We start from the raw sequence: 13,003 nt of genomic DNA, 5'->3' as shown, positions 1-13,003 counted from the left end.
AATCCTGGAGTGCCCGGGCGTTAGGTCTGATCAATGCGGCCACGCCTCTGGTTTTCGGCGACACCCACCCTTCCCGCAATTTTTTGAGAGCCTTTGTCCTTCAGCCTCGTAAACAGGAAAGTCCTCCAAGCTATCAATCCACCAACACGCCATCCACCATCGCGAACCACCACCTCACCTGCGCAACCTCCACATCACCACCACTCCGCGACGACAAACACTACACTTCAATCGACTGCCCAACACACACAGTCAAAATGGAGGACGACAGCAGCCCCACCAGTGCCTCCAAGGAAGTCTCCCGTCTGTGGAGGGCCTGGAGGACTGTTCACGAGATGGTTCAGGACAGGGTACGCCATCCATCCTTATCACGGCGCTTGCTCGACGCGCCATCGCCCAGAATGATTCGACCTATTCTGACATGTACATGTGCTTCTCGACTATAGGGCTACGAGTTGGCGGAAGACGAAGTCAAGATCTCGCTCGAGCGGTTCAAGGCTGAATACACGAACGAGGATGGAACACCAAAGTGAGTTCCTGCGTCGGCACCCATCACCCCTCCATCACCACCACTTTACGCGTCGCATTTCAAACCTCAAACCACTATCACCTCCCCACCAGACTAACATGACGACACCAAACCACAGCCGCGCCAAGCTCCAATTCTCCGCCCGCCCCTCGGAAGCCATGATCAAAAAGTTCACCGCCCCTCCCACGCCCTCCAACCCCAACCCCGTTCCCGAATGCGGCACCATCTGGGTCGAGTTCTGCACCGAAAAGGGCTCCATCGGCGTGTCCGTCATGAAGAAATTTGTCACCCACTGCTCCGACAACAAGTTCAAAGCCGGCATCTTCATCACCGCCGTCCCGCTTTCTGCCCAGGCCCGCAAGGTCATGTCCGTCACCTCGCAGTACACACAGGTCGAGTGCTTCCTGGAGGAGGACCTGCTGGTCAACATCACGCACCACGAGCTCGTGCCCAAGCACGTGTTGCTGTCCAAGGAGGAGAAGGCCGCGCTCCTCAAGCGGTACCGACTCAAGGAGACGCAGCTGCCGAGAATTCTGAGCAAGGATCCGATTGCGCGGTATCTGGGACTCAAGAGGGGCCAGGTCGTCAAGATCATTCGTGTGTCGGAGACGGCGGGTCGCTATGCTTCTTACAGGCTTTGCGTATAAGGGGGGCAAGCGTGTGTGCGTGAGAGAAGGGGGTGGTTGCGTGCGGTTGGCAAAGCTGGGCTGGCTGGCTGGCTGGCTGGCTGGAGGGCACTACACCAATCCATCCAATCTCTCCCCAGGCTTGATTTGTTCTCTGGACGGTCTTCGACGGGCCAACGCGGGTCTGGCTGGTGGGAATCAGTTGATGACTATATGGACGAGGACTGGATAAGAAGCCTTGGGAAGGGGACGATGACGGCCAGCAGCGAAGCAAGAAAGAAGTGAAAGCACGGCAGCCACCAGCGGGACAGGGAGGAAGGGGTTAGGGGTTCGGTTGTGTAATACAAAACACTTGGGCGTTTTTCTTTTTCTTAACTATTCTAGCATCATGGGGGATACAGGGAAATCAGTTTCTGTTCTTTCGAATTCAAAAGAGGACAAAGAAAGAAAGGCGTTACGGAGTGGCTTTTGTACTAAGTAGCTTGAGATATATACCGACAAGAGAATATCCGAGCTATCATTATGAAATTTTGAGACAAGAGAGATTAGAGCAGTTGGGTACTGTGTTTGCTAATGGGTATATTCACCACGGAGTCTACTATATTAGAGTGCTTATCTGAGCTAGAAGTAGCCCCTGGCTGAATCATCAACATTCAGGTGTTTGGATGCTGACTGAAAGAAAGTTTCGTCAATCCCTTTTGAAATCGGGCATGAGATATCAGAGTTATTGAGCTGTTGATTCGATTGCTCAAGAGTTACTCAGTGACTGGTGACATTGTATTGACCAATACAGAACTATACGCAGCCTCTACCATAAAGTCAAGACACTTATCCTCCAACACTGTAATCCGTTTGTTACATGGCATGTTGACTGTTCAATTATTCATTCATTCCTCTGTTAATACACACCTAAAAGACTCACTCAAGTCCAAATCACGAACCAATCCCAATCCCAATCCCTCTAAGGCCAAACCTCAACCTTCTCCCACTCCCCCTGCACCTCCCCGCCCGCCTCCTTCGCATGATAACTATTTCCCCTCCACAAATACAACCACCGCCTCGCCCTCTTCGCATCCGACAAATCCACCTGATCCACCTCGGTCGGCACAATCACCACCACCCTGAAATTCTTTCTGGCTACCTCATCCTGCAAATCCACCACCTCCTGGCCCAACCCCTCCCCTTTTCCAGGGGGGAACGCCACCGGCTGTCCCGGCGGCGGCCCGCGAAACGTGCCCCTCATGACCGGATTCAAATTTCCAAAATGCGCCGTAACCTCCCTGCTCCAGCTCCATTGCTCCTCATCCTCCTGTGTCTTGCCCTCCAGTCTGCGCATCCGCTGCCGCAACACCTCCCGCACCTTCTTGGCCCCTTCACTGTCCACGTCCGGCCCCAAAAGCCAGGCTGATCCACGGATCCGCCACTGCGTCATCACTTTTTTGTCTTCTCCTGTTTGGGCGTCTTTAGCCTTCTCAATCCAAAATACGGCCTCAACGGGCCCCCCGCCGCCCGTCATCTCCCCGCCCGCTTCGATCCGCTCTTCCGAGGCCGTGTCGACGATCTCGGCGGCTTTTTCCATGCGGGCGTCCGTGGTGAAGGCGATCATGTCGCTTTCGAACACGCCGGGAGGGTTCAGCTCGGCGGGGTTGTGCGGGTTGGCTTCGAGTTGGGCCCAGAGACTGCGGCAGACGCAGGTGCGGGCGCGGGGGAGGACGGGGATGGTGGAGGAGACGGGGGTCGGGGTCGAGGTGGAGGATAAGGAAGGGGGTAAAGGGTGGAGGGTGGAGAGAACGAAGGTGCGAGAGGAGGGAGGGAGGGAGGTTAGGTGGGAGAGAAAGGGGGCGCGCCAGGGGGGTGGGGTGGAGGGGAGTGGTTGGCGGTTGGATTGTTGAGGGGTGGAGGTGGACATTTTGGTGGCGGTTGTTGAGGAGGGGGTTGAGGTGGTTGAAGTAGTGCCGGTGAGGCAGCGGTTGATGGATGGTGGTTTGGTGTAGCGCGGTGGTGATGTTTTGGAGATCTTCTGGTCGAGATTGGTAGCTGTTGCGGGAAGCCTTGGGACTTTGGTCGACAGAGAACGAAAGATGATGGTAGAGAGTCTCTGGGAATGCGGTGATGATTTCTGACAACAGCTGTTGGTAATGTTGAGCTTCAACTTGATGACGGGCAGTCTACTAGCCATTCATCGATGACGTCCGTGATTGGAAACAGGTGGGCGTTGAGCGAGGTTGCTCGGTGGAAGGAAGTCTGCCCCTCGTATGTTGACGTTGCCAGTGATGCTGGTTAATTGGAGGTCGAATGGGTGAACTGAAAGGCAGACGCAATGTTGATTTGAGATGTCCAGAAGAAGGAGCAAGTTATTGGAAGGAATGAAGAGGGTTGATGTAGGGCAACAGCTACAGTAGTGCCTCTATGATGACGGCTGCATGTCTGACCCCACGCTGCGATGACGGAGTCGATCGGGCCCGGGCCTACCCCGCTGTTTACTTGCTCCATTCGTCAACAGCCATCAAGGTGTTTGCTCGTTTGGAACAAACTGAAACCTTCCTATCACTGGTAGTATCCGAATAGGATATTGATTGCAAAAACAGCTTGGAATTATTGCAAGGACCTGGGAGAGAAAGCCAGGGACACAGCATATACTCTGCTCTCCAAGAAGCACGTCAGTCTCCTTCTGCTAAGGAACGGCCCGGTGCTAGTTCTTACTTGCACTCTTGGTGTAGCCACGCTATGGTACCCAATCGGATGAACTGAGCCTCCAACACGTTTCAGGAAAGGTTTCTCGAAGAGGTTGATAGTTTTGAAATTCTTCAGATGTATGCCAAGGAGGAAGAATTATGGTGTTCTCTTTTGACCGCGCGACTAGCGGACGTTCTTGCTATGATCACCTCTGGACCAATCATGTGTTGTGTTCGCTAACAATTTATATAATTTGTACAGGAAATCCTACCCTCTCACACCTAAGCATCCAAGCAGAAAGCTATATATTGTACAATGCTGCCTTGGCGAAAAGTTGTCCATTAGTCCAGGTCCATGGGATACGGTTGGATATTGGTCGTCGTCTATTTCAGGGACTCTAAAATCTCAGATTTACCGGACAACATCATCGTAGCTTTCGAAATTCTACAGGAGCATTTGCCAGAGACCTACATGGAAGTAAATATGGTTCAACAGTATGGGCCAAGTTAACGGGTATGGTTGGACATGGATGATGGCCTTTCGCGAGTAACCAATTCGATCTACCGCGGACGTCGAGTTGTTGGTTCGTTAGAGTTGATATCTGCCGAGAGACTTCATGTGCAGTGAGCTCATCGACGCCAGATATACAAAAGAATGGCACACTGACCATGGAATCGTCACCCAACAGTGGTACTTTCGAGTCTGAACCATCCAAGGATTATAACTATATAACTGGTCAGAAAGTGCAGTGACCGACCACCATCATGCTTCACCTTAACGTCGGACACTACGTATAACTAATTGTTTTTTTCCCCTCCTTTTCCACAACACAACCAAAAGCGCTTCTACTTATATCAGCTACTTTTTTCTCTTCCTGTAAACACACCGTCACAAACCGTTCACATATATTTATCCGTTACCTACCTTAGTTCACCAACCCCTCGTCTCCAACCGGGCCGTCACTTCCCGTCCCGTCACCACCCGTCGTCACCAACAATCACATGCATGTACATATGTATGTGGTTGTGATTACCCCCCCCATCCCGGGTACCACCACTTGAATGCATCTGATTCTGTACACAGTAACTATACACACCAACAAAGCAATTTGATTCGTCAGGGTACGTGTGTGTGTGTGTGTGTGTGTGCGCGTAGTGTACATAGTGTACATATGAGATGCAAGCAAGCGAATGCGTGGGTGGTGGGGGAAGTGACATTTTAATTTGAGGGGGAAATGCCCCCCCCGAGATATGTACACCTATGTATGTAAATTCTCCTATGTGGGCAGGTGATGATGATGATGATGATGATGATGTTACCTTGTGGTAGTAGTACTAACTTTGCAATTTTGCTTTTCCAGTGTTTGGTATGTACCAGAGGTCTAGATCGTTGAGTTGTCCGGTCCCGGTCCCGAGGAGACGGTAACGAAACGGCGCGTATGTATGTATGTATGTACATATATATGTATGTTGGTTCACTTTGGACTTTTGCTGCATTGCATTGCATACATACACTACGTACAAAATTTGGTTCCGAGGAGCGGCATCACCCGGGAACACGGAAAGAATTCACCCAAGAGAGAAGGTTATGTATGTACATAGTTGGGTAGCGAGATTCTTGTGTGACGACGGGGGTGGTGGGTGGTGGTAATGGTGAATGAAGACAGATTAGAGAGCGACGACTTGGGGGATAAGAGTGCGTCGCCGGTGCATGTGACGTCGTTGCTCTTGGGTGTCCTCTTAATCGTGGGTAAATCTCTTACTCGTGGGTAATTGAAAAGAAAAAAAACATGAGTTCAGAGGACGTAGAGAGATGCCGCTACCAACACCACTCCGTTGGTCCGGCAAGGCGGAAGTAGTGTACAAAGATCGCTTGAACCTTGCATCGATGAAATGGTGTATATCAACCAAGTTGACGGGACAGCTGTTAAAACGGCCGAGAGGATGCCAAGTCGAACTATCGGATAGGAAATTTTGATCGAGAGAATGCGGTTCCAATGTCCTCGTCGGAGTGGACAAGCTGGTTACCGTATTGAGTCGCAATGGCACACTTGGAAATCCCACCCTCTTGAAGCTTGTTGTTGGTTTGGGTGCGGTATTTTTTTTTTAAAAAGAAAAAAAGATCTTGCGCCGTCCGCTCTTCCGGATTGATAAACTCCGTCCATACAGTCTAGCATGTCTCGTCGTCCACGGAGCTGGAAGCAACGGGAGTTCAAACCGGCTCCCGGAGGTGCCAAACTGTTGGGACCGAGGCGGGCTATAGACAGACTACCCCCCTTCCCTATATCTAGACTACTTAACCGCTTAGGGCATGGCTCTGAGGAATTTAACTGATCTTTTCGATGGCTAACATCCTACTGCGAAGGTAAGGCGGAAGTCTGTTAGTTCACAATCGGTCATTTTTGCAATTTTCTCCAAAAAAAAAAGTTGGTCACTTCTCTTGTCATTCTGGTTAGGACAATGCACTTTTACCAAATGCACTCCCCCCCCCGAAAGAATGAGAAGGAAAAGGAAAGAAAAAAAGAAAGAAAGAAGATGAGTCCGGTTAAACTCAGATCTCAACTAAGGGGAAACTTCGATATAGATTACTACCAAACAGTCCAGGTGCAGTGTTATAGAATGTATCTTCCTACACGGGCGAAGACTGAGGATTCTGCACTTCTTTGGCCTGTTGCAAAACGTTTTTTTTTTTTTTTTGTACGGCGGAGAAAAGCTGAGAAGCCTTGCCCTAAGCGGTTAAGTAGTCTAGATATAGGGAAGGGGGGTAGTCTGTCTATAGCCCGCCTCGTTGGGACCGATCATTCGGGCGAGACTCGGGAATAGGGGTGAAGAGGAGCAAGCACCATTCTCTTTGTGGTGTAGAGTGGATAAGGAAAATTAAGAAGATGAACTCCTCTTCACAATCACTAGTGTAAGGCGAGAGAGATGATGCTAGAATTAATAAGGATGTGTCTTTTTGGTACGCATCAGACATTAGTCATCACTTACGGGCAATATTGTGTAGATCTTCAGCCCGAAAAAGAGGTCCAATATCCATAACCCAAAATAACACGGACGTACCTCCGGTCTGAAGTGGATTTTCGTTGTTCAGCGCCTCAATGTCTCAAACTATTGTGCGTGACACTCACTGACAGAAAACGAAGTCGAAAAATGGGACAGTCCCCTAAACCATTCGGCCGGCCAAAAGGGCAAATGATGGTTACATAGAAAAGGGTTCGCGTTTGGTGGTGAATGATTACCATAGCAGGCACACAGGGTCAATGCCAAAATTGACGTACCCTTATCTCCCTCCTAGCATCGCATCCCGCGGCGTCCATGGAGGCCAAGAAGAGAGCAGTGACATAGTGCCCTTCATCCGGTCGGTCCCTTGGTTCCCCGTCGGGAGATTCCGTGACTTTAAAAGAGTTGGCGCCGGAGGGGAGAAGGAGAGTGGCGAGCAGCAGTACACTAGCGAGACTACTAGGCAGTTGGCAATGGGGGGTCCCCACGTGGGGTCGCCAAAATCTTGGGATGCGTCTTGAGATTTTGTGTCTCTTGTTGGCCAATAGTAAAGAGGCTGGGGAATGGCCAAGGGTTTCCTAGGTAGATATGGTGGTCCTGAAAATCATTGATGGGGCATTCTGAAAGTGGAAAGTGTTGCGCGCGCGGGTGCGTGGGTAGGTAGGTAGGTAGGTTAGGTTCAGGTTGTGAAGTGTATCACCATCATGTAAACCAGGTTTCGTGGCCTCACCACATTAGGCAAAGACAAAAGGGATGGGAGATACAAGTTGGGCTGATTAAAGGTGAGGTTTCACCAACCTTGCCAAACCCTCTGGGCAACGGTTTGGAGGAAGCTGAAGTGTTCCAATCGTGTAACCGAGACGCGGGTTGTCGCATTGCGTCAAGAGAGGACAGATGCAGAAATGAAAACTTTGACCCGAGCAGTTGCATTGAGCGTCAAAAGTGTTTTGCATTTTGCAGCATTTCACACACACTATGTAGTGTACAGGCGGTGAAAGAAAAAGAGGAAAGAGAGGAGTGAGGATTTGGTGAACATTTAAAATGGGCGGAGCATAAGGTGGGGACCCTACTGCAAATACACAATGGTAGGCGGCAGAGACAGCTAGACTAGAGGAAGGAAGCACCCGTTCGCGGATCGAAAAGTGATGCCGGCGTGATGTGTCTTTTTGGTATGCAAGTGTTTTCATGACCCTTTTTCTGAACTAACTCTATAACACTACATAAGTGAAAACTGCTTCATCACACTTTGTTCAGAGTGGGATGTGATGAGGGGCACAATGGAGACGACCCTTCCTCGTTCACACGTGGGAATATCGGGTTTTTGTGCATCCAGGGCTTGTTGGGTCGGGTGTTTCAAAATGCGGACTGCCGAGCAGAGGTTTAAAATTGAACCCTTTCCATTAAATAGGTAGGGTGACGACGCGAGTGGAGGCCGTCTTCTTGTCGGACTTGGGTCTTTTTTTGTGACTTTGCTTGCGAGATGCATTCATCCCATGCTACTGTATCTGATGCATTCGGAATTGATGCCGCATACCCACTTTCTGAGGATCAAGCTGCCTCCCAGATGATGATTTGCAGTGTAGCTTTCTGGACACGCGGCAAAACGGAGCACTAGGTACACTACACGAGCCATGATGGCATCAAATCAATCAATCAATCAATCAACGGCACTTGTTTTCAAGGCGATGCGCCATGCTAATGGATACATAGCGTTATGCTCCTCCCGCCTCCCGCCCAGCGCCAAGAACTGCTAGACACATGCTAGGCTGGGGCCTGGATCGTGGAAATTGCGATGCGAGTGACAGACGGTCTCCTGTTCGATGTTCTTATCTTCTCCTTGGTTTCTTTCTTCAAGTGGAAGCTGTCCCGATTGTGTTCAGGGCGAATCCAGTTACATACTACACTACTGTACCACGCTATCGCAATCACGGCTCCGAACCTGGTTAGTAGTGTATAGGAAGCCGCCACCACCACTTACCCTACCTAGTACTAGATATTGCCGCTTCAGATTCGCTAGTTCGCTACGTTGCCGATTCGCTCGTTAGTAGTGTACACAGTTAACATACTTATCACCAACAGCCCAATGGTGAAAAAAGCAGAGCAACGGGTATCCAGCTCGCCATGCATTCATAAAGTATTATTACACTTGGCAAAAATGGCGACCTGCTAACCGCCAAGAGTGACCGAAACCAGGAGCTCCCTGATAAGGCTGTTCCCACTTCCCAGTTGGCACGCTACTCGGATTACATACCTTACAGTAATCATTCTCAGTTTTCTACCTTGCACACTACACTACGCTACACTACACCGAGTTCAGAGGCTGATAAGCATGCTGCCCTGGACGTCGGTGCCCACGCAATAGGAAGCTCGGTATAGCAAGCGGGATGACGGGATTCGCTACCGAGCAGCAGGTAGAGCAACATGTGGAAGCTGGCAGCAGGGCAGAGAGGCTGGGGTGTCGCCGCAGCTCATCCAGTCCCAGGCCGTGCTGCCTGTCCTGTCAGCGAATAGAGGCAAGGATTTTTTGAAGGATGAGACGCAAGGTTGGGGAGAGAGGCACAGCAAGGATGGAGAGCGAGAGAGAGAGGGGGGGGGGGGGGACCAAATTCCCGTTGCATTGACCGAATTCGCCCACCACTCCAACCAACGAACCCACCAAGCCCGCTTATTCCTAGTGTCCACTTCCTCCTCCATCACCCGCTTCATCAGGTCACAATAAAAGTGACCCGCAACCGCCTCTCACCCGACTTTTCAAGTAAGTGTACATATCAAAGATACACAGGTACTTCGATCAGCCGGCTGCCTTTCGAATTTCCCGTCCCGCCAAAGATAGGCGGATCGACATTGGTTTTCGGTTCTCGCTTCAACTTTTCCCACTCTAGCCTACCAACGGATCTCTCTCGCTCTCTCTGGACATTTGCAGGCTCTGCCTCGCTTCGCCTCTGACGCTGACTGACAACCCTGGACGAGAGAGGTCGCCTATCTAGCTATCCTTTCCAACCCCAACTTTACCTTTTTACCTTCTTCTCCTTTTTTCTCTCACAAATCCCCATACATATCAACAATCGACTGAGATAACAGCCTCTTCAACAACCTGTCAACGAAAACAGAAGGCATTTTCAACTCGATCCGCCATAGTGTCTACACTACATCCTCGTCATATCCTTGTCCTCGGCGATCCAGGACCCCTGCTTTCGAAACCAGAGAACGACCATAGCATGCTCACACAAGGACTGCCACTACGACTCTCAGATACCGAAAGCTGTATATCTACACATTGCGCCACTCAGTTGATACTATCTGAACCGAACTATATCTGCCCCGACATCATTTCGTCCGAAAAGGCTTTACGCACGGATCTGTGTCATCCGAACTTGAAAGTCATCGGCCAGAGAAGGACCATTGAGCAGCAGCCCGACAGACAGCAGCCCAATAGTCTCAAACCACCACCCGAGTCAGATCCAGGCACGCCGTTTCAGCACCACAGCTAGCCCAGTTCACGGACCATTTCGACTTCAGCAAAACCTTCGCATCGGGGTATACCATCTTCTCCGCTCGTCCCTCTCCGGAGGATGACGGGCGGCATGTCTCGGGTGCCGCCATCACTATGACTCTTTACTCGGACCCTCCCCCGTTGCGTGCCTTCAGCGCCGACAAGCCGACCTTGTTGGTATGTTGGTGGATGACCATGTTCTGCGTCGTCTTGATCCTGCTGCGCGTGTGTGGCCGCTTCGTCCGGACCGAGACACTGTTCAGTGAGGACAAGACGGCTGCTCTAGCTTTGGTACCTTTGTTACTGCGCATGGGTTGCGTCCACTTCATCTTGGTTAACGGGACAAATAATGCCGACTTTTCGTCTGTTCGGCTCTCGGACGAGCAAATAAATAGAAAGGCAGTAGCGAGTGGCCTGGTGCTGCTCAGCAGGGTGCTTTATGCGTTGACGTGAGTACACATTGGCTGAGACATGGCGCTTCATTGTTTCTTGTCCCGAAACCTCACTGACAGTCTGCAGGCTATGGATCCTCAAATACGCCATCCTGCAATTCTTCAAACGGCTCAACGTCAGCTGGGAGCGCTCCTACGAATTAACGCTTTCCTTCATCAAAGTCACCCTCGTCACCACCTTCATCGCCGTCATCGTCTCCGACGTCGTCGAATGCCGGCCCTTCCGCATGTACTCGCAAGTTCTTCCGGACCCTGGAGGTCAATGCCGCCAAGGCTACGTCCAACTCCTTACCATGGCCATCTGCAATATCGTTACCGACCTCCTCCTCGTTTTCTTCCCCATCCCCATGATCATCCGCTCCCAAATGACCCTGACCCGCAAGTTTCAGCTGGTCCTGCTCTTCTCCCTCTCCCTCGGCGTCGTCGGCGTCACCGTCTACCGCGTCCCGCACATTATCCGCGCCCAGGGCTCCCAACAATCCCGCTCTCTATACGCCTCCATCGAACTGCTATTTGCCACCGCCGCTTCCAACGCCCTCGTGCTCGGCTCCTTTGTCCGCGACCGCGGTGTCAAAAAGCGCAAGTACAAATACAGCTCCATCGCCGCCGGTTCTCTCGAGCGCTCCCCCGGCTCGGGTCCCGGCGGAGCCGCCCCCAACGGTGGCCGTCGTCCTACCCTGCGTCACTGGGGTTCCGACGAGGATCTGGTCCGCGACGTCGGCTACGGCGTCAAGCCCGACTTGCGCGAACGGCTGATCCCCTATTCGGATGAGATCGGCAGTGGCGGCGGCTACTACACCCCTGCCCCCATGGCCCAGATTCACCACCACCACCACGACAACAACGATACCATCCACTCGTGGGATTTTCCACCCTCTTCTTCATCGCAGGCTCGCTCCACCGCCCGCAGTGATGACTACCTGATGTCCTTCTCAGGCCACTCCAGCCAACCGGGCTCTCCCCGCAACACTACCCCTAATGGACTCCCCGTCCTCTCCTCCCCCCGCCGCGTCTCCTTCTTCGACTACGGCGGCCTCCTCTCCGACGAACCCACGCGCGGTCGCCGAGAATCCTCCGTTTCCACCGCTACCGTCGAGCATCCGCGCCCCCACACCGTTCCTGTACCCGCCGTGCCCGCCAGTGCTAGTGGCTTGCGTCGAGGATCAGCTGCGTTGCTACAAGATCTAGGAGGGTTTTTATCTCCCTGGACGTTGTCAGCTGTGCCGAAATCGGCTCGCAGAAGGAGTTGGAGTAAGGGACGCGGAAGGGGAGCAGGAGGAGGAGGGAGGCCGAAGAGTACGAGTGATTTGGAGAGTATACCGCAGATGCAAGGGGAAGAAGAGCATGAGCATGAGCATGATGATGATGAGCTACCGACGTATTCGTCAGAAGAGAAGAGAAGAAGGTTGAGGTTGTTGGGGCATGACCACCAAGTGCAGGGACAGGGACAGGGACACGACTTGGAGTTGGTGGATGCTGGTGGGTTGTTGAAGGAACCGCCGCCGGTGGAAGGACCGCCAAAGAGGAGTACGACGCAATAACATAACGCCTTTTTTTGGGTTGTTGCTTTGTATAACTCAACTCAATGAAGCAAAACAAAACGAAACGCGCAAACGAAGCAAATGATTTGTGATGAAGGGACGGGACGGGACGGATTGGATTGGATTGGATCGGATCGGATACACTAGAACGGGACGGGGGGGACAACGGTTGCTTCTTTCATGGTTCTAGCCAAGGAGGAAGGCCCCCTATAAACACAACCACGCACACATGTTGTGCTTAATGGGTACGGAGGAGGATTCGCTTTTTTTTTTTCCTTGTTTTTTTTTCCTTGTTTTTATTTCTTCTTTTTTTTTTCGACATATACCACCACCACCACACGTGTCGCACTAACAGAAGCATTGAAAGCTTGATTGAGCACGAGCACGAGCACTTGTTTGAGAGTACTGTACTGACTGACTGACCTGACTTGCAACAATATACCCCGGCGAGACATTTGACATGTCGCCAATCCTGTTTTTTTTTTTTTTTTTTTTTCTGTTATATATCTCAATATCCTTTTTTTCTTTTGTATAACTAACTGAGTAGATGGGCCACTGATGTAGATAGATAGATAGCTGGTGGTATCGAGTAATGACGTATTATATCTATAACTATTTCAGACAATTCGTTGGGTGACTTGCTTTAGTAGCTCTCTCTCTCTCTCTGTGTGGGTGTGTGTGTGTGCG

At 51.4% G+C, this 13,003-nt stretch overlaps 3 protein-coding genes across 3 annotated transcripts; 2 read left to right on the top strand and 1 right to left on the bottom strand.

The window, feature by feature from the left end:
* The first annotated feature begins 15 nt into the window (after positions 1-15).
* NCU05305 (DNA-directed RNA polymerase II polypeptide) lies at positions 16-1,796 on the top strand. Its single transcript, XM_956983.2, has 3 exons — positions 16-350; positions 447-529; positions 648-1,796. Exons 1-3 carry the CDS (start codon positions 258-260, stop codon positions 1,174-1,176), a joined length of 705 nt encoding a protein of 234 aa, XP_962076.1. The 5' UTR covers positions 16-257; the 3' UTR covers positions 1,177-1,796.
* Positions 1,797-1,983: 187 nt separating this feature from the next.
* On the bottom strand, positions 1,984-3,963 carry NCU05306 (hypothetical protein). Its single transcript, XM_956984.2, has 2 exons — positions 3,859-3,963; positions 1,984-3,796 (listed from the first exon to the last, which is right to left on the bottom strand). Exon 2 carries the CDS (start codon positions 3,332-3,334, stop codon positions 2,117-2,119), a length of 1,218 nt encoding a protein of 405 aa, XP_962077.2. The 5' UTR covers positions 3,335-3,796; positions 3,859-3,963; the 3' UTR covers positions 1,984-2,116.
* Positions 3,964-10,294: 6,331 nt separating this feature from the next.
* NCU05307 (hypothetical protein) lies at positions 10,295-12,784 on the top strand. Its single transcript, XM_956985.3, has 2 exons — positions 10,295-10,772; positions 10,843-12,784. The coding sequence occupies exons 1-2, from the start codon at positions 10,438-10,440 to the stop codon at positions 12,314-12,316; spliced, it is 1,809 nt and encodes a 602-aa protein (XP_962078.2). The 5' UTR covers positions 10,295-10,437; the 3' UTR covers positions 12,317-12,784.
* Positions 12,785-13,003: the final 219 nt, after the last annotated feature.

This window comes from Neurospora crassa, linkage group IV, assembly GCF_000182925.2.
Source record: "Neurospora crassa OR74A linkage group IV, whole genome shotgun sequence".
NCBI lineage: Eukaryota > Fungi > Ascomycota > Sordariomycetes > Sordariales > Sordariaceae > Neurospora > Neurospora crassa.
The sequence above is the reverse complement of the archived record's forward strand: the minus strand, read 5'-3'. Positions and strand labels throughout refer to the sequence as shown.